Source organism: Pseudorca crassidens, chromosome 2 (genome assembly GCF_039906515.1).
Source record: "Pseudorca crassidens isolate mPseCra1 chromosome 2, mPseCra1.hap1, whole genome shotgun sequence".
Classification (NCBI taxonomy): domain Eukaryota; kingdom Metazoa; phylum Chordata; class Mammalia; order Artiodactyla; family Delphinidae; genus Pseudorca; species Pseudorca crassidens.
In genome coordinates, this window is record NC_090297.1 from 444929 (window position 1) to 464786 (window position 19858).

A 19858-nucleotide genomic window follows, 5' to 3' on the forward strand; every position below is an offset into this window, starting at 1 on the left:
TGGCCCGGGGGCGTGACCAGGCTGGGTTCGCGGGCGCAGCCCCACGTGCCGTCCCAGTCCGCCTGCCGCTCCGCGGGGTCCGGTTCCGCCTGGCCCTCCGCCTGCCCCAATGCCGGGTCCGGCCTGGCCATGGGCGCGGGCTCAGTGCGGGCGCGCTACCTCGTGTACTTCCAGTACTTGGGCACGGACTTTAAGTACGTCATCTAGGCCTCCCACCCGTGCCCGCAACCCCCTCATGTAGCTCGGCCCCGCGGGAAGCACCCGAGCTCGAGCCAGAGAGCAGCCGACGGCCGGCGCCCGAGGGGTTGGAGGGATTTAAGTTTAGGGCCCACACCTCCGGCCTCGGGCCCCGGCCTCCCGGGCATGGAACGGCCGCCTTTGGCCGCACAAGCTGGGACGGGCGGGGTCCGGGGCGGGGCGGCCTCGCGCGCTAACCTCCGCCCGCCCTGCCCACAGCGGGGTCGCGGCAGTCAGGGGCGCCCAGCACGCCATCGGAGTCCAGAACTACCTGGAGGTGAGCTCCGCCGGCCCTCGCCAGGGAGGGGTGAGGGAGGAGGGCGACCCGGGGGTGGGGCAGATGGGAGCCCCGCCCGCGGCCGCTGTGCGCTCCCCGCCCCCCTCAGGAGGCCGCAGAGCGGCTGAACTCGGTGGTGCCGGTAAAGTTCACTATCTCCAGCCGCACGGATGCTGGGGTCCATGCCCTGAGCAACGCGGCGCACCTGGACGTCCAGCGCCGCTCAGGCCGGCCCCCCTTCTCCCCTGAAGTCCTGACGCAAGCCCTCAACACCCACCTGAGGCACCCGGCCATCCGGTGAGCACCTCTCTGCTCTCCCGGAACTCGTCCATTGTGGTGGAGGCGGGAGGTGAAGAAGGACTCTGTATCTGGACAGGACTCCTTGGGGGTGATGGCAGAGATGCCAGGGTGTCACATGGACAGGGCAGGGGGTCATTCCTGGCCTCGTTCCCACAGGGTACTGCAGGCCTTCCGTGTGCCCAGCCACTTCCATGCCCGCCACGCAGCCACGTCCAGGACCTACCTGTACCGTCTGGCTACTGGCTGCCACAGGCCTGACCAGCTGCCCGTGTTTGAACGAAACCGGTGCTGGGCGCTTCGGGCTGAGTGAGTGGGTGTGAAAGTGACCCTGAGGGGTTTGCCAGGCTCGCCTGGCCGGCCATTCGCTCCTGACCACTCACCTGGCTCCCTGCAGCTGCTTGGACGTCGCTGCCATGCGGGAGGCCGCCCAGCACCTCCTGGGGACAAACGATTTCAGGGCCTTCCAGTCGGCTGGCAGCCCGGCCACCAGCCCGGTGCGCACCCTGCGCCGAGCCTCCGTGTCCCCCGACCCTGCCAGCAGCCCCTTTGTCCTCCCCGAGGAGAGCAGGTGAGAAGGGCAGCCTACACTCTGGTCTGGAGGCTGCAAAGGCTGGATTTAGCTCCAGCACCTTCCCTGGTGCTGCACTGGGGGCTCCCTGGGCACCCGTCCAGCCTTGGGGGAGAAGGAGGTGCCAGTCAGCCAAGTGGTGTGGCCCCAACACCCGTGAGCCTGCAGCTGTGCCCTCCCCTGGGCTAGGGTCCTGCCAGGCTGGGGGGCAGAGGGCAGAGAAGGCTGCCTAACCTGCCAGAGCTCACTGCCTCGTGGACGGATCCCGGCGGTCGGTGAAAAGACTCCACTGGGGGAGAAGCACCAAGCCAGTGGTTCGTTCGGGCCCAGGCTGGCAGGGGGTTGGTTCCACTGCCCCCAGCACTGTCCCAGGGGCCTCTGGCCAGACCGCAGCTACTGACTTCCAGAGCCTTCCCACTTGGGCCCAGCACTGAAGGGAGGAGGGACTTTGCACAGCCAGCTTCCAAGCCTCCGACTCCTGCTGGAGAGCCCAAGCCCCAGGGCTTGAGTCCCTGGGAGAGAAGCTGGCCGCTCCACCTCCTTCGCAGCCCCCGAGCCCAAGGCCTCCTCCTGCAGCCAAGACCCTGGAGGCGCTGCTGTCCCCGCTCACAAGCAGCAGTCCTCTGGCTTTAGTCTCCCTTCCGCCAGTTTCATTTACAAGGGGTTGGGGGGGAGTAGGTGGGGGCCCCTGGGGTGGGACGCGGGGACGCCACACTGGAGGGTTGAGGCTGCCCTAAGGTCCAGACCTCATGGGCACCTGTGTCCCCAGGCGGTTGCGGTTCTGGAGCCTGGAGTTTGAGAGCCAGTCCTTCCTATACAGACAGGTGGGCTGTGTCCTGGGGCCCTGCCGGGGGTGGGGCCTGGGGCTCGGGCAGCTGCAGCACTCTTCACCTTGGGTCACAGGTGCGGAGAATGACATCTGTGCTGGTGGCCGTGGGGCTGGGGGCTTTGATGCCTGCTCAGGTGAAGATGATTCTGGAGAGCCAGGACCCCCTGGGCAGGCACCAGAGCCGTGTGGCTCCCGCCCACGGCTTGTTCCTGAAGGCGGTGCTCTACGAGAGCTTCGGTAAGAGGCGGCATGGAGCGGTCCCTGCTTGTACCCCGTTGACTGACGGACCCCTCCCAAGGCTGAGTCCTTGCCGTGGGAGGGGCTCTCAGTGGCAATGCTGTCCCAGCAGCTGGGACTCCAGCCTGTGGCCAAGAGGAAAGCCAGAGCCCAGCAGCCCAAGCCCCAGCCTGGCCCTGTGGGGAGGGAGGCTGAGAGAGCGTTCTAGAAGGCAGCAGAGGGTAGAGAGGGGCTTGAACTCTGGGGCGAAGGCAGGGGGCTCTGCAGTCCTGCTGAAGGCTCTGGCCTGGCCCCTGCAGAGACTGTCACACCCCCAGGATGACCTGGGGTCTGTTCACAGGTCCTGCCTCTATGTGCCCTCAGAGTCCACAGCACAGAGGTCACACGTGACCCGACACGCAGCAAGGTCAGGGCAGCCGTAGCACACTAGGCCCAGCTGCTGGACGCTGCCCAGCTCTGTACACCACGGTGCATCACACAGGGACCACGGCAGGCCCCACGCCTGTCAGCCTGGACCTGCCACAAGTCCCCGCCTGCCCCGGGTGGGCTGCCAGAAGTGGGGTGTAGGAGACAGGCGCAAGCACCGGAAAACGAGACACCCAAACAGCCTGTGGTTGTTTTTACTGGAAATCAACACCCCGGGAGCCCCCCCCCCATCTCCTGGGAGCCCAGGAGCAGAAATAAAAGGTGAAAAGCCCCCCAGGTCCGTTTCTTTCTTCGGCCAAAAGCAGCCACTCGGGCAGGGGCGTGGTGGCACTGTGGTCTCTGCACAGATGAGGGTCGTAGCCAGCTGTGGGCTCCACATCCGAGGACACAGGGAAGACCCAGGGTGCACACAGTCCTGGCGGCGGGGCCTCAGCTGGCCTGGGGCAGGCCCTTCTTGAGCAGAGACGTGAGGTAGCTTCCCAGCTCCTCGTCCTGCAGCCACAGGCAAGAGGGGCCATTGGTCCCGGTGAGGCAGCCCAGGGCGACTGGGTGACCCCACCAGTCCCGCACCTTACCTGGTAGGTCCAGGAGACCAGCAGCACCTTGGTGCCTGGGTCCTCTGAGTGGGCAGCGGCCTGAATGAGGATGGACTCCACGGTCACGGAGCCGTCAGGAAGGTGTTGCACGCAGTGGTCCTTGAGGACGCTGCGGGGAGGCACAGTGAGCCCCTGCCTGGCGCCCCCGCTGGCGCCCCGCCCCCCAGGTCCGGAAGGCGCGGCCGCAGCGTCTACCTCTTCAGGTGGCTGTACACGCGCACGGCTGTCTCCTGCTCTTTGCGCGTGTCGTGCAGGTGCACACGGCAGGTAAAGCGCAGCTGGTGCTCGGCCAGGCCCAGCTCCTTGAGGGCCTGCTCTGAGGACACGAGCCGGAAGTTCTGTGGGGCAAGGGCAGGTCAGGGACGGCGAGGGCGGACCCCACCGCCCCCAGTGATGGCTGGCACTCACACTGTCCTTCATGATCAGGGTGCCATGCAAGAGCCGGGGCTTCTTGGAGTCAGGGAGCAGCCCTGTGGGGCAGGGGCAGCGGTCAGAGCTGTCAGTGGGGCCACCTGCCCAGCAGCTGCCCCGCCCCCGCTCAATGGGCCCTGCCGCTCACCCTGTGCCATCTCCCGCTTCAGCAGCCCCAGTGAGATGCCCACGGGGATGCTGGGGCTCGTGGGCAGTGTCACCGTCTCGCCGTTGGCCGGCATGTAGCAGTTGACCCCTGGGCCGGGGTGTGGAGAGAACCTTAGTCCAGACTGGCGGGCCCTGCCTGCACCGACCCAGCCCGCATACCCTCCGTGTCACCCAGCCCGCCCTGGCCTGGGCTGCCTACGGAATTCCTGCTCAATCTTCTGCTTCAGAAACTCCATCTTCTTGGCCTCGCCGTGCACCAAGAGCACGTTCTCCGGCTCCGCCTGACCCACCAGCTGCATGATGCCCTTGGCGTCCGCGTGGGCGCTGAAGGACATGTACTCCACCTGCATCTTGACCTCCAGCTGCGGCATCACGGCAGGCAAGCCATCAGCACAGGTGGTGGCTCCCAGGGCCGCCGCCCCCCCCCCCCCCCCCCGCCACAAGAGGGTCCACAGAGCTGGTGAGAGAGGGTGAGGACTCACCACCTGCCGCCCCTCCATCTCCAGCTTGCGCTGCCCGCTGAGGATCTTGTGGCCCACGGTGCCCTGCACGCAGTAGCCGGGCATGATGACCTGCAGGAGGGAGGGATGGACGAGCAGCTCCCCTGCACCTCCTGCCTCCTACCTCAGGGCTTCCTCCCGGGATGTTCTCCCACCCGCCCCTCTGCCCACCTGAACCCAAACCCTTGGTGGAGGCCCCTCCCCCTTCCAGGGCCCACTGCAGACCCAGGCAGGCTCAGGGGTCTCAGCACAAGCCCGCCCAGGCCTGACCTCCATGATGGCTACTTGGGAAGCCGGGGGCTTTCTTGCCTGGTGCAGACAGGCCAAGACACAGCAAGAGTCTGAGCCTGGGTCAGACACCGATGCCCAGGGTACCAAGCTGCCGCCTCCTCCTGACAGCAACAGTGTCCCCCCAGCCAGGGGGAGCCCCTGCCCCTCAACCTCGCCAGCCCTCCAGGGAACCGGCCCTGGGGCCCAGACCCCTCACCATGTTCTTCTCGTTCCCTGCCCACTTCCTGAAGATCTGTAGGGACTGGCCGGCATGCAGCATCCCTGGTGTGGCAAACACGACCTTCGGGGCAGGTGTGGGACAGTCAGGGCATCAGATGCCCCCCTGCCCTCAGCCTTCTGACCGCTGGTCTTCCCGGCACAGAGGCGCCCCGCTCCCCTGCGCGACTTGCCGGCAGGGCCCCGGCCCAGCAGAACCCCACCCCAGCCGGCAATGGGCCGCACCATGGGACCCGGGCTGTCGGCAAACGCCCGATCGAAGGCCTTGATGTGCTTGAACTCAAACATGTTCCTCTGCACAAAGGTCTTCCGGATCTTCTGGTTGGTCCAGGGGATGAAGAGCTTGTAGTAGTGGTTGGCCTTCTCCGTCAGGCCCGTGGAGAAGTAGATGGGGGCCTTCAGGTCCATGCGCTCCCTGTGGAGGACGGGGCTGGTGGGGAGGCTGCAGGGGCAGGGCTGGCCTGCAGCCCCCATGTGCCCTCAGCCTGGGTTGGGTCCAGTGCCAGGAAGGGCGCTCCCCGCCCTCTCTCACCCCACGGCCAGCAGGGCCGGGCCTCCAGAAACCGTTGTGGCCACACCTACCAGAAGGTCTCGAGCAGGATGCAGAGCTCCTGAGCACGGCCCAGCGCAAACACGGGGATCAGCACCTGCAGGTGGGGTGGGGGTGGGGATGGGAGGCCAGCTCGGGAGGAACCCCTGGCCGCGCCGCCTGGCCACCGAGCCCACAGCTGTGCAGAGGCCAACAGTTGCTCCTGTGGCCACCTTCTCAGGAGACCAGCCCTGCCAGCAGCTCTGATGGCCGGAGGCCCCATGCAGACTGCCGGCAGCCCCCCCCATTCTGTCCCAGCACAGCCTGTCCCAAAGTGACCATGGTGGACACTCTGGCCAGCCCTGCATTGGGATCTGAGTCACGAGGAGTAGGTGAGCCCCACTAAAGGGTCTTCGGGGGAATCTGTCTTCCCAGTGCTGAGCAAACCTTCCTCTCTCTGTGCCCAGAACACAGCACCCCTGTCCCTGACCGCATGCCAGGTCAGCCGAAAGACCCATGTAGCATGGCCAGAGGCACACAGCCAGCCCCACCTGGGGCACCCGCTGCCCACCAGCTACCTTCCCGCCACGATCCACGGTCTCATGGACCTTCTTTAGGAAGTCTCGCTCCCGGCAGCGCTTCGAGTCTCGGATGGTGGTGGCGTACGTGGATTCTGTGATCAGGAGGTTGGGCCGGCATTTGTCAATCCAGGCAGCTCTAGAACACAGGTGGGTGTGGCCAGAGGTGGACAGGCCACACAGTGGCAAGGCTGTACACAGCCATGGCCCTCCTGGACCATCTAGCAGGCAGCCTGCCTCCTCTGCACAGGCAGCACTTGAGGGGACAGAACATCCAGGGACAATGACATGCAGACTGCTCGGGAACCCAGCACACCCCTCAGGGACCCTGTCCCCCGGGGGGACCCGCCCAATAGGATGAAACAAACGTACTGGCCTACTTACCCCAAATGCCGGTCTGGGGTCATGTTATAATCCCCCTAGCAAAGAATGTGGCAATGAGGAGGGTGCCTCCTTCCTCTGCCTGGCCAGCCAGCCCTTCCTGTGCCCCAAGTGCTTCCACTGACCGTGTAGACCACAGACTCTGAGCCCACTTTAATCTGGAACATGGCCGCCCCCAGCACGTGGCCCGCATAGTAAGCCTTGATTTCCAGCTCATCGTCCACCTACAGAGAAGAGGGCTGACCTCAGGTCTGCTGGCTGTGCCGGGCAGAGGGCAGAGGGGCAGGGAGGTGGAGCCTGGGGCAGTAGTGGGCGCAAGTTGATGACATCATTCTAGCCTTTCATCATCCCTGTTTTTTCATACACGACATCCAGTTCTCAATCAAAAGCAGACACAAGGGCTTCCCTGGTGGCGCAGTGGTTGATAGTCCGCCTGCCAACGCAGGGGACACTGGTTCGTGCCCCGGTCCGGGAGGATACCACGTGCCGTGGAGCAGCTGGGCCCGTGAGCCATGGCCACTGAGCCTGCACGTCCGGAGCCTGTGCTCCGCAACAGGAGAAGCCACAACAGTGAGAGGCCCACGTACCGCCAAAAAAAAAAAAAAAAAAAAAAAAAAAAGCAGACACAAGAGATGAGACAATAGGGCCAGAAAGAAGAGGAACAACAGTCCAGAGAAACAGATTCAGGGCTCCTGGAGTTTTCAGACACAGGCTTTAAAAGGATTGTGATTAAAATATTCAGAGAGAGAAAAAATTAAGAATGTTGGCAAAAAACTAGAAACTATTAAAAACAGTGGAAATTGTAAAACCAGGAACTATAATAACCCAAGTTAAGGATTCAAAAGAGCCATACTATCCCAGGTAATCTACATATTCAATGTAATCCTTATCAAAACACCAGTGGCATTTTTCACAAAACTGAAACAAATAATTTTAAAATTTGTGTGGAAACACAAAAGACGCCAAATAGCCACAAGAATCCTAACAAAGAACAGAGCTGAAAGAATCACACTCCCTGACTTTATACTACAAAGCTGCAGTCATCAAAACTGCATGGTAAAGAAAATCGGAGCTGGAGCAATCAGGCTCCCTAACTTCAGAGTATACTACAAAGCTCCAGGAATCAAAAATGGTACTGGCACAAAAACAGAAATATAGATCAATGGAACAGGACAGAAAGCCCAGGAATAAATCCATGCATCTACGGTCAATTAATCTATGACAAAAGAGGCAAGAATATACAATGGAGAAAAGACACTCTCTTCAATAAATAGTGCTGGGAAAACTGGACAGCTACATATAAAAGAATGAAATTAGAACATTCTCTAACACCATACACGAAAATAAACTCAAAATGGATTAAAGACCTAAATGTAAGACCAAATACTATAAAATTCCTAGAAGAAAACATAGGCAGAACACTCTGACATAAATAGCAACAGTATTTTTTTTGGATCCGCCTCCTACAGTAATGGAAATAAAAACAAAAAAATAGAACCTAATTAAATTAAAAGCTTTTGCACAGGGACTTCCCTGGTGGCACAGTGGTTAAGACTCCGTGCTCCCAACGCAGGGGAACCGGCTTCGATCCCTGGTCAGGGAACTAGATCCCCCACACATGCCACAACTAAGAGTTCACACGCCACAACTATAAACAGACATACAGATGGCCAAGAGGCACATGAAAAGACGCTCAACACCACTAATTAATACAGAAATGCAGGGACTTCTCTGATGGCACAGTGGTTAAGAATCCGAGCTCCCAATGCAGGGGGCCTGGGTTCGATCCCTGATCAGGGAACTAGACCCCACATGCATGCTGCAACTAACAGTTTGCATGCCACAACTAAGGAGCCCACAGGCCACAACTAAGGAGCACATGTGCTGCAACTAAGGAGCAGGCGAGCCACATCTAAGGAGCCCACTGGCCACGACTAAGACCAGGTACAACCAAATAAATAAATAAATAAAATATACTTTTTTAAAAACAGAGAAATGCAAATCAATACTATAATGAGGGGCGCTTCTCTGGTGGCTCAGTGGTTAAGAATCCGCCTGCCAATGCAGGGGACACGGGTTCGAGCCCTGGTCCAGGAAGATCCCACATGCCGTGGGGCAACTAAGCCCATGCGCCACAACTACTGAGCCTGCGCTCTAGAGCCCGTGAGCCACAACTACTGAGCCCACGTGCCACAACTACTGAAGCCCATGCGCCTAGAGCCCGTGCTCCACAACGAGAAGCCATGGTAATGAAAGGCCTGCGCACCTCAATGAAAAGTAGCCCCCACTCGCCACAACTAGAGAAAGCCCGTGCGCAGCAATGGAAACCCAAAGCAGCCAAAAATAAAATAAATAAATAAGTTTAAAAAAATTAAAAATAAAAACAATGAGGTACCACCTCACACTGGTCAAAATGGTCATCTACAAATAATAAACGTTGGAGAGGATGTGGAGAAAAGGGAACCGTCCTACACTGTTGGTGGGAATGTAAAATGGTGCAGCCACTTCGGAGAACAACATGGAGATTCCTCAAAAAACTAAAAATAGAGTTGCCATATAATCCTGCAACCCTACTCCTGGGCATATATCCGGAGAAAACCATTATTCGAAAAGATAAATAGACCCCAACGTTCACTGCAGTGCTATTTACGATAGCCAAGATATGGAAGCAACCTAAATGCCCATCAACAAATGAATGGATAAACAAGATGTTGGTACAAGGACTTCCCTGGTGGTCCAGTGGTTAAGGATCCACCTGCCAATGCAGGGGACATGGGTTCGATCCCTGGTCCAGGAAGATCCCACATGCCGCAGAGCAACTTAAGCCCATGCGCCACAACTACTGAGCCTGCGAGCCACAGCTACTGAGCCCACGTGCCTAGAGCCTGTGCTCCGTAACAAGAGAAGCCCCTGCAATGAGAAGCCCACGCACCGCACTGAAGAGTAGCCCAACTCACCACAACTGGGAAAAACCCGCATGGAGCAACAAAGACCCAGCGCAGCTGGGGCGAGGGAGGGAGAAAAAGGGACTTCCCTGGCGGTCCAGTGGTTAAGACTTCACCTTCCAGTGCAGGGGGTGCGGGTTTGATCCCTGGTCGGGGAGCTAAGATCCCACATGCCTCGTGGCTAAAGAACCAAAAACCGTAAAAAACAGAAGCAATATTGTAACAAATTCAATAAAGACTTTAAAAATGGTCCACGTCAAAAAAAAAATCTTAAAAAATAAAAAGGAAGCTGTGGTACACATATACAATGGAATACTACTCAGCCATTAAAAAAAATGAAATCTTGCCATTTACAGCAACATGGATGGACTTGGAGGGTATTATGCTAAGTGAAATAAGTCAGACAGAAAGACAAATACTGTATGATATCACTTATATGTGAAATCTAAAAAATACAACAAACTAGTGAATGTAACAAAAAGGAAACAGAATCACAGACGTAGAGAACAAACTACAAGTGGTGAGAAGGAAGAGAGGAAAGGCAAGACAGAGGTGGGGGATTAAGAGATACAAGCTATTACACACAATATAAGCTACGAGGATATACTGTACTACAGGGAAGATAGCCAATATTTTATAGTTACTATAAATGGAGCATAACCTTTGAAACCTGTGAATCACTATGTTGTCCACCTATAATATATAATATTGTAAATCAATTATATATCAATTAAAAAATTTCAACAAATTTAACAACCACTTACATATAACCAAAAAGAGACTTAATGTACTAAAATATCTAGTAGAGACTATCCAGCATGAAGCACAGAAAAATAAAAGGACGATGAAGGCTCTGGAGAAGCAAGACCTACATTCAGCCTGGAGAGAGCAATGGGCAGACCCAGAGGCCTCAAACCTGAGCAGGCGCAACAGGACGAGAACAGGTGGGGCCAGCATAGCATCCCTCCAAAGTCCACAGGAAAGGACATAATCCCACAAGCAGCCAAAGAAAAGATTCTCTTCCAAACAGCAGATGGGAAGACACATTCAAAATACTGATAGTAAATGCTGCCCCAGAATTCCAAACCTAAGGGGAAAAGTCTTCAACATTTGCAGACAAATAAAATTTGAGAGCATTCATCACCAGCAGACCCACAATGGTGTTCTTCATCCCAAATACAAAGTGAAGAACACAGGCAGTAGAGGGGAACAGTGGGAAAGGCAAACAGAGACGGCGCCCGGCAAATCTGACCTTACCAGCATCAGCGGTGAGGTCCCAGGGGTCTCGCACGCTGAGGGAATTAAAACACATGGAAACAAGAGCCAGTGAGTCAAGGGAGGAGTAAATGCATTTGAGGTGCTCTGAGGCTCTCGCACCGTCCCGGAAAGAGGCAAAAGTTCCAAGTACCTTAGAGCTCTGTTGTCATGGATGTGTTTTGTAATCTCTACCACTACAAAAATTATAAAACAATATTTAATTACTTCCCAAATAAGAGGAGAAATAGAGCTTTTAAAAGTCAGTCCAGAAAAAGGCAATAAAGGAAATAAAGCGTCGAACAGGCAGCACAAATAAGAAGCAAATGGTAGGAGGACACAGCTAAATCCCAAGCTATCACCCGTACAGTCCAAACCCTCCACCCACAGGACCGGCTAGCAGGCTGGATTACACCCAAACTACTTAAAACGTGATGCAGAAAGAAGGTACAAAGATGGGAAAGGGTGCCCCGTGCAAACGCTAACTAAAGGTGGGGGAGGGGGACGGTGACCCGTTCACCAGAAAGGTGGACTCAAAGGTAAGGGCGTTCTTGAGGAGAAATGCACTACTTCATCTTGACAAAAGGTTCAACCAGGATAAGACGACCCCAAATGCTAGACACGTGGTAACAAGCAAAACCCAGACTCTGAGGAAAAGCAGACAACTCCGCGAGCCGCGGGATAAATTTCTCCACATCTGGTATCACTTTCCTGCCTCCTCGCTGGCCCCCGGACAACTGCCACTGAGCCACAGCCCACACTCCGGTCGGCGTCCCGCCCAGCCTGCCCCCCCGCCTCAGCCCCGGCGTGCTCAGGTGGCACAGGTGCCCTCTCCCGCCTCTTCAGTGCGCTCAGGCAGCGCCGGGGAGCAGCAGAGGCCCTGCCAAGTGCTGCATCCGCCTCCAGGCAGCTCCCCGCCGGCAACACAGCGGGGTGGGGGTGGGGGGCCTGACCTGCACCGTCTGGTGGAGGTGGACGGCCACCACCTTCTTCATACAGTCCTTGATCATCTGGGACGTGAAGAAGTTGGCCTCACCCTTCTTGTCCACGGCAATCTTGCGGTAGTCCTCCAGCAGGATGGGGCAGATCGCCTGGGTGGGCTGGGTCATGTAGATGGGCCCGTCGTAGCCCACCATCTCGCTGAAGTAGGGGAGCGCCCCGCAGTGGTCCAGGTGGAAGTGGCTGGGGAAGCAACACGGGTCAGCCTGGAGGGCCCTCCGCACCTCCCCACGGGGGCTACCGTCCCCCCTCCCTCGCTCGCTGAGGGCCTGCCGTGCACGCCTCAGACACCCCGCCCTGAGAGCCGCAAAGCAAGAGGGAGCGAAGGGGCCGGAGCGCAGTCGCCCTGGGGCTCAGCGCCCCAGCGTCTAGCGGCGCCACCAGCACGCAGTCACTCTGGGGTCAGCCTAATGCTCCAGGAAGGAACAAGGAGGGGCTCAGGGGGACGCGTATCAAAAGTCGCCACTTGCGTGGGTGGGCGGGTCCTGGGGAAGGCACCCACCTGATGATCACGCAGTCCAGGAAGTCAGTCAGCCGGCCGCTGCGGGTGATGTAAGAAAAGTCGGGGAAGCGCCTCTGTGGGGTAGGGGAAGGGTCAGGATGCCACCGGGGCTCAGGAGCCAGTGGGGCAGCTGGGGCTGCAGGCACGGCCCCCGGGGCTTAGGGTGCAGCTGAGCCTGACCCCCACATCCCCACCCCGCAGGCCCACCGAGACCGCCAACTGCTCAGAGCCTCGGAGCGTCCAGGAAGCGGGTCAGCTGCCCAGCTGGTACCTGAGCCGGGAGCCCCGATCTGGTACAGACCGGCCCCGCGCAAGTGCCCCACCTTGCCCCCTCTGTGGGTCAGAGCCTGAGACGCCGAGGCCCGGGCCCACGGTTGGTGATGCCAAAGAGCAGGCTGGGTGGCGGCCGCCCACCCAAGGGACTCACGTCGTCGCTGAAGCCCATGTGCATCCCGCAGTCCAGCATGACGTTCTTGCCCGCAATGGAGACCAGGATGCAGCTTCGGCCCACGTCCTGGCCAGCCCCTGCACGGGTGGACGGGTGAGAGGTGCTACCACGCTCCTCTCCCCGAAACTGCCCCTGCGAGGATGGCCCCAGCCCCAAGGCCAAGGCCCAGCCGCCTGCTGCAGACCCCTACAGGACCCTCTGGGCCCCTGGCCCTGCAGAACCCTCTGTGGCTGCTGTGTGGACAAGGTGTGAGGTGAGAAGCATTGCCACCTCTGCACATGGGCAAGGGAAACGCACAGGGAGGGGACAAAGCACCAAGGCCACCTTGGACCCTTCCCCATGATGCCTCCAGCCTCGGGCCCTGCCACTCACCTCTCAAAGCAGTGGCCCACAGGCTTGAGGCCAGGAGCTGAGTAAGGGGTGCTGGCCTGTGGTCCCAGCACTCAAGAGAGGCAGGCCAGGGCTCCTTGGGGCCTCACCACCCCTCCCAAAACCTTAGCTGGGGCCACATCAGAGCTGTGACCACCAGGCACCTCCTGGTGGTGCCACTGCAGAGGGACACTGCGTGGCTTTAACCCAGCCACGGGGAAACATGGCCCTAGCTGTCCAGCAATGACCAAATAGAGTGGCCACAGTACAGACGCCCCACCGCTGGGCCCCCTCAGGTACCCCCAGCCCAGACCATAACCCGAATCTCATCCACAGTGCTGACCTCCAAGCCCTGCCCAGATGCTCCAGGCCCAACGGGGCATATCCCGGCCACCTCATATGGCCATCTGTCACCTCCTCTAGGGTCTGGGCACCCAGAAGGAAAGGGACACAGCCTCACAAGGCCCGATGACAGCAAATGACCTATTTTTCATCTTGGATCCTACAAGCCTCCCTCTGCAAGGAACCTTCTGAACCTTCTGTTAGCACCACACACACCATGGTGACCAGGCCACCGCCCAAAGTGGGCCGCGGCTGGTCCTCAAGAAGCTTCAGTCACCTGTAACAACGGCAGGTGAGAGCAGCCACGAGCTTCACCTGTGAGCCTCAGGCAGCCCAGCCACAGACAGTGGCCTCGAAGTCTCTCACAGGCCTGCTCCCCCCACCAGGATGTGAGCTCCCTGAGGGCAGGGTCTCAGCCTGCTTCCTATTGCACCTCCAGCCCCAAGCCATGCCCCGCTCAGAGGCACTGCAGACATGTGTGGGAGGGAGAAGGGCCACCCCTCTTCACGGACGAGGATGTGAAGTCCCAGAAGTCACGGGATCCGCCCACGGCACATGGCTCCTGAGCATGGGACCAGGGACAGTTTTCCAGACTCCGGAGCTCAGCTCTGAGGCACTGGCCGCCTGCTCCCAACAGGAACACCCACAACAATCCCAGGAAGCAAAGACAGTGGCCCGAACTGGGCAGGCGAAGTGGGGACAGAGCCTGGGACACACAGGAGGGTAGGAAGAAAACAAGGAGACATGTGGCCGCAGGGAGTTTAGGTTCCAGGTGGGGTGTGTGTGTGTGTGTGTGTGTGTGTGTGTGTGTGTGTCCGAGAACACGGACAATAATCACCTAGACAAACTTGCATTCGGGGAGATCAGCACCTCAGGAAAAAGTAAGGCAGGGAAGGGCACACAAACTTCCAGCCCTGCCTGAGAAGACGAATTCCGAGCAGGGTGGAGAGGGACAGCTGGGATGAGAGGGGCAGCTGTGCAAAGGCCCTGTGGTGGGAGAGACCAAGGGGGTCATGAGGCAGAAACTGGCAAAGGCAGATGGTGACACAGAAGTAGTTCTGCTCTGATGGTGCTGTGGCTGAGTGACTTTGGGGGCACACCCAGGTGCAGATTTGGGGTAAAAGAAGCAGTAAGAAGATAGGATCATTCAAGAATGAGCGGTGACAGAACAACTAAGCCCGTGAGCCACAACTACTGAGCCCGTGTGCCACAACTACTGAAGCCCGCATGCCTAGAGCCCATGCTCCGCAACAAGAGAAGCCACCACAATGAAAAGCCCGCGCACTAAAACCAAGAGTAGACACTGCTCGCCACAACTAGAGAAAACCCGTGCCCATCAATGAAGACCCAACGCAGCCAAATAAATAATAAATAAATCTTAAAAAAAAAAAAAGAATGAGTGGTGAGAAAGGGGTCACCTGAGAAAGGGTCAGGCTGGAAGGATCCTGCAAAGGCCCCTGGAGAAGAACCAGGCGTGGGGAGAGCGTGGGGCTGAAGCAGCCAGAGGGGACCCGGAGCCAACAACTAGGAGAGGCCGTGGGGGTGACGACACCTTTGGTGGGGTAGGATGTGCGCTGTGACCCAGCAGGCCAGGGTCAGGAGTGTTCACTGCAGCTGTCAACAGCTCAGTGTCCACGCTGGGGGCTGGGTGGGCTATTTTGAGGAGAGCTCACCACAAAAGAAAGGATGTGGAGCTGCGGGGGACATCCCTAGGAGAAGATGCTTCCAACACACGGCCAGGGCAGGGGGCAGGTTCCCGAAAAGCCCCTGGCACGTGTGCACGGAGACCCCAGCTGTTTCTGATTCTGAGTGATCTTTCCTCCTTCACACTGTTCTGTACTGCTTGAGTCTTTAAACTGTGCACTTACATCTTTTGCAAAAAGCAAAGTTTTGAGGCTTTTTTTGTTTTGTTTTGTTTTTTAACGCTGCGGCGGTCAAGTAAAACAAGGGCTGACTTGGGGTGGACCGCAGACGGGTAAACGGGTAAACGGGTAAACGGAGGCTGCAGGGAAGCGGGACGCGAGACAGATGGAGGAGGTGGAAGGACAGGAAGTGGCGAGGATGCAGAAGCAGAAGAAAGGCGCCCTAAGCACCGGTGCCGGGCAGGGGGCCGCGCGGCAAGGACGACACGTCCCGGGGTCCCCGGCCCTCCGAGCCTCCCACCGGCCTTTTCGGGCGCTCCTCCCGCGCCGCGCCGCACCGCGCCGCACTCACCCAGGGGCGTGACCCTGATCTCGGGCATCCTGTCGGGCGCGCTCAGCGAGCCGGCGGGACCACTACTGCCTCACGAAACCCAGGCGCCTGCGTCCCGGACTCCGCCATGCGCGTCCGACTCGCGGCGACGCACTGCGCAAGCGCAACCCCAGAGGCGCCAGCTTCCGGCGCGCCCGACGGAAACTCGGACCCGCGCATCGGACCTTCTGATTGGGCGGCCGGCAGCCAATCCCGGGCGGTGGGTCAGTGGCCGGGGGCGGGGCCGCGGCCTCCACTGCGGCTGCGCGGGGCAGGTGAGGGGCGGCGTTGCAGGTGAGCCGGACGCGGTGGGATCGAGCTGGCGCTGAGGAAACCCACCCCAACCGAACCGGGCGTGGGAGGGGGCGGCCGAGGACCCGACTCCCGCGCTGGCCCGGACCCCGGGCCCCTGAGCCATCCCTGGGCCTCAGCTGGAGCAGGACCCACCCGAGCCCCGGATCCCACCTCGGCGCCACCCGGAGCCCCCTTAGCAGGCGAGACTGGGGCTGTGGTGCCGGAGGGTTGCCCCCTTTTTCCTGGGGTCCTTCAGCTTGCTGTGAGCCACAGGGCTGCGGTGCTCAGGCCGGCCTCAGGACGAGCCCTGACCTTGGGACCGTGGACTGCCCCTGGGGGAGCCTTGGCGGTGCCCTGCATCACCTTCCCAGAGCTGGCAGGCTGCCCGCCCCCGGCCGCGCCGCCCCTGCCCTTCCTGTTTTTTCCAAGCTCTGAAAGGCTGCTGGCACCTCCTGTTGGCTGCTGGCTCAGGTTCTGGGCAGGAAGGCCAGGCCCACAGGATGTCTGGTGACCAGGAAGGTAGCCCTGAGGGCCTCAGAGGCCATCTGCTCGGTGGACAGAAGACTGAGGGCCTGAGAGAGGGGAGGGGTGTTCTAGAAACCTCCGGAGTGTTATCTTCCTGAGTCCAGGCCCGGCTGTCCCCCACACCTGAAGACAGGGTGAGCTCACCTCTGGGCACTCCACCCAGTGCCAGGCATGCGGCCAAGCCGTGGGGCCTGCAGGGCCTCAGCAGCACCTACTGGGCCCCATCAGATGCTCCCAGCAGCCTGGGTGGTGGGCAGGGGAGGGTGTGCGGGCCCATTTTCCCCAAAGATGTGGGACAGGATCTTAGAACAGTGCACGATTTGCCCGCACAGTGGAAGGCAGACCCTGCCCAGGCACACCAGTGTGCTCTCCTGGCTGAGCTCTCACCACACACCTCGGGCGACCGGGCTCCCACAGTGCTCCCAGCACCAAGAGCACAGGAACCCCCATGCCCAAAGGGGTGAGAGCTTGTTCTGGACATGAGGTGAGACACAGCTCAGTCCCCAGGGCCTGTCAGAGCCACACCGCAGTGCAGGCCCCAGGCACCCAGGGAGGCAGGGGCTGAGGTGCCCAGCGACACCCACTAACGCTTGGGCACTTGGGTGTTTGTGGAGTGACTATATGAATGCTAGAATCCAGAGCAGGCCTCTGGCCTGGGGCACTTCTGGACTCCCTGGGGCTGGGGGAGGGCCTGTGGCTGTCTTCAGAGCGTGAGAAAACCTGTGTGTGCTCCAGCTGCCCTTCTGTGTGCGACGGGTACAGTTACAGTAGGAGTGAGAAGACTGGTGTCTGTCCATCTGTCGGCAAATGCTGACCCCGCAGCCTCTGCTCTGTGTGTTGCGATGCAGCTTCAAGCAAGGAAGGGCGTGGCCCTCCAGCCTCAGCCCACAGTCTGTCTCTCCACGGTGCTTATCCTTTTACCTACTGTGTTGAACTTCCTGTCTTTGCTATTATCACACACACACACACCTGCCACTAGGATGTTGCCTCAGCGGGGCCAGGCTGTCGGTCTCACTCACAGTGCACTGGAATGGGTGCCTGGCTCTGGGTGGGGACTCAGCAAATACTTCTCCAGTTAGTAGGAACAGACATACACTCAAGAGAGACAGACTATAAACCAGCAAGGAAACCTGAGCAGAGACGCCTCCCGCGAGTGAGACGTGGCAGTGGTTTGACAAGCCTGAGCGTCGGGGGGCCGTGCTAAGAGCCGGGCCAGGCCTGTGTGTCTGCGAGTGTGTGACCCGAGCAGAGCGAGGTGGGCTCCTGGGGAGGAGGGGCTGGCCTGGGAATGGGGGTTACTGTGGGCTTTCACTGGGGAGCAGCAGTAGCCCAGCTGTTTCTTTCCAGCTGCCCCTGCCCTCCCTCCCCGAAATAATGACCCAAGGAGGGAGCCTCCTCACCAGGAGACAACCCACAGCCTGACTCCCGGTGTGTTTCAGTTCCTGTTGAAATGGATGACTTGGAGTCAGAGTTTAATCTGAAAGTTGTCCTGCTCAGTTTCAAGCAGTGTCTCAACGAGAAGGAAGAGGTGCTGTTGGACCACTACCTCGCCAGCTGGAGGGGGCTGGTCAGGTGCGTGCGAGGGCCTTTCCTGGCCACGTGTCCCACTGCGTCCCGCTGGCCCTCGTAGGCACCTGCCGGCCCGGTGCCGGTCGGCTGTCCTCACTCGCGGCCCAGAAGGTGGGGGTGCTCTCCCCCGCACCCCAGCTGAGCGCCCGCCTCCCTCGCGCAGGTTCCTGAACGGCCTGGGCACCATCTTCTCGTTCATCTCCAAGGATGTGGTGGCGAAGCTGCAGATCATGGAGCAGCTGTGCGGGGGCCCCCAGCAGGAGCACTATAGCACCCTGCAGGCCATGGTGGCCTACGAAGTGGGCAGCCAGCTGGTGGACCTGGAGAGGCGCTCCCGCCACCCCGACTCGGGCTGCCGCACGGTGCTGCGGCTGCACCGCGCCCTGCACTGGCTGCAGCTCTTCCTGGAGAGCATCCGCACCAGCCCTGAGGACGCGCGCACTGCCGCGCTCTGCACTGACTCTTACAATGCCTCGCTGGCCGCCTACCACCCTTGGATCATCCGCCGCGCCGTTACCGTGGCCTTCTGTGCACTGCCCACACGCAAGGTCTTCCTGGAGACCATGAACGTGGGGTCCCCCGAGCAGGCCGTGGAGATGCTGGGCGAGGCCCTGCCCTTCATCGAACGCGTCTACGACATCTCCCAGAGGCTGTACGCCGAGCACGCCCTGCTGGACCTACCCTAGGGGCTGGCGGGCCCAGGTGGGGTGGGCTTCCCCTAATCCAGAGCTGGGTGGGGGCAGCCGGGACCTATCAGTCCCACCGTGGAACTTTCTGGGTCCCCCTGTGAGCTGAGCTCGTCGGGAGCCATTCAGAGCATCCAGCCGCTGCAGACAGGCTTCACGGAGAAGGCAGACGCTGGCCGTCTGCTCCACGCCCGGCCTCTCCTTTGCCTGGGCATCTCATCTTTACCCTCAGCTAAGGTACACTCATGTCCAGTCAGGCCTTTCCCGGGTGGATGAAGTGCAGGAAGCAGTCAGTGGGGGTCAGGATTAGTGTTCATGGAAAAGCTGCCCCTGCCGGGGAGTCGTGGGGCGCAGGACGCAGTGTCTGCCCAGCTGGGCTGCCTTGGGCCCCTCTGTAACGGCTGGCTGTCCCCAGGACAGGGAGAAAGTCCTGGGCAGGGGTCAGCACTGCAGGCTTTCCCCCCGCCCCTCGCCTCCTCAGCCAGGGGCCCACGTGTCCTCAGCAGTGACAGCAGGACCTGAAGCCCCGAGGGAAGGACTGCCCTGCTGCCACCGCCCTGCACACGTGTCAGCCGCTGCCTGTGGCCTAGAGTCTGCATAGCACAGCCTGAGAACCCCCAGGATCCCAGGACTCCTCTGGGCCAGTGCTGGCTTCTCCCTCTCCAGCATCCAGCGAGATGCTGTGCTCCCTCTTCCCTGCCCCTTACTGCTCCATCCCCGTGGAGCTCAGGAGTCCCAGGATGACATAGCACAAGGGAGGGGGCCTCGACCGCTTTGCCTCAGTGACAGGCTGGCAGGTGGCCACACCCATCCCAGCCATCACCCAGTGCTTGGGGGCCTGGCCCCACCCACTGCCTCTTCACTGTGAGGCCAGGACCTCAGGTGCCAAGGGGACATTATTCACCGTGCAGCAAACGTACATAAGTGCAAGCTTTCAGGTACCCTTAGAAGCTGTAATACGGGTGATGGCTTTTCCAAAATAAATAAACTGCACTTAGCAGAACTGCTGCTCTCCAGGACAGGGGTGTCGGGTGTGCCAGGTACCTGCTCCCAGGCAGTCAGGGCTGTGTCAACCACAGGGACGTGAGGTATGCCCCGGCCAGTGCTGGGGTCCTGCCCATCTCTGTGCAAGCTTTAGCCCTGCTGAAC

At 59.7% G+C, this 19858-nt stretch overlaps 3 protein-coding genes across 12 annotated transcripts; 2 read left to right on the forward strand and 1 right to left on the reverse strand.

Moving 5' to 3' along the window:
* The first annotated feature begins 13 nt into the window (after nucleotides 1-13).
* Nucleotides 14-3145, forward strand: PUSL1 (pseudouridine synthase like 1). 4 transcript variants are annotated; one of them, XM_067717255.1, is made up of 8 exons: nucleotides 14-194; nucleotides 457-514; nucleotides 624-811; nucleotides 971-1120; nucleotides 1209-1382; nucleotides 2152-2206; nucleotides 2286-2448; nucleotides 2766-3145. In XM_067717255.1, the coding sequence occupies exons 1-8, from the start codon at nucleotides 130-132 to the stop codon at nucleotides 2768-2770; spliced, it is 858 nt and encodes a 285-aa protein (XP_067573356.1). In that variant the 5' UTR covers nucleotides 14-129; the 3' UTR covers nucleotides 2771-3145. The 4 variants fall into 4 exon arrangements, with proteins under 4 accessions (XP_067573356.1, XP_067573342.1, XP_067573333.1 ...); XM_067717241.1 differs by having other exon boundaries at nucleotides 2812-3145; XM_067717232.1 differs by having other exon boundaries at nucleotides 2930-3145.
* INTS11 (integrator complex subunit 11) lies at nucleotides 3051-15765 on the reverse strand. Of its 3 annotated transcripts, XM_067717220.1 has the most exons (18): nucleotides 15618-15765; nucleotides 12672-12769; nucleotides 12245-12318; nucleotides 11780-11925; nucleotides 10747-10940; nucleotides 6670-6768; nucleotides 6548-6582; nucleotides 6164-6302; nucleotides 5639-5703; nucleotides 5282-5471; nucleotides 5037-5120; nucleotides 4532-4621; nucleotides 4249-4411; nucleotides 4030-4137; nucleotides 3879-3940; nucleotides 3666-3808; nucleotides 3450-3579; nucleotides 3051-3366 (listed from the first exon to the last, which is right to left on the reverse strand). In XM_067717220.1, exons 1-18 carry the CDS (start codon nucleotides 15643-15645, stop codon nucleotides 3304-3306), a joined length of 1911 nt encoding a protein of 636 aa, XP_067573321.1. In that variant the 5' UTR covers nucleotides 15646-15765; the 3' UTR covers nucleotides 3051-3303. The 3 variants fall into 3 exon arrangements, with proteins under 3 accessions (XP_067573321.1, XP_067573303.1, XP_067573314.1); XM_067717202.1 differs by lacking the exon at nucleotides 10747-10940 and having other exon boundaries at nucleotides 11697-11925; XM_067717213.1 differs by lacking the exons at nucleotides 10747-10940; nucleotides 12245-12318; nucleotides 12672-12769; nucleotides 15618-15765 and having other exon boundaries at nucleotides 11780-11917.
* Nucleotides 15766-15849: 84 nt separating this feature from the next.
* CPTP (ceramide-1-phosphate transfer protein) lies at nucleotides 15850-19712 on the forward strand. Of its 5 annotated transcripts, XM_067717345.1 has the most exons (4): nucleotides 15888-15929; nucleotides 16787-16938; nucleotides 17894-18026; nucleotides 18187-19712. In XM_067717345.1, the coding sequence occupies exons 3-4, from the start codon at nucleotides 17905-17907 to the stop codon at nucleotides 18707-18709; spliced, it is 645 nt and encodes a 214-aa protein (XP_067573446.1). In that variant the 5' UTR covers nucleotides 15888-15929; nucleotides 16787-16938; nucleotides 17894-17904; the 3' UTR covers nucleotides 18710-19712. The 5 variants fall into 5 exon arrangements, with proteins under 5 accessions (XP_067573422.1, XP_067573446.1, XP_067573456.1 ...); XM_067717321.1 differs by lacking the exon at nucleotides 16787-16938 and having other exon boundaries at nucleotides 15850-15929; XM_067717355.1 differs by lacking the exons at nucleotides 15888-15929; nucleotides 16787-16938 and adding an exon at nucleotides 15936-16129.
* The last annotated feature ends 146 nt before the right edge of the window (nucleotides 19713-19858 follow it).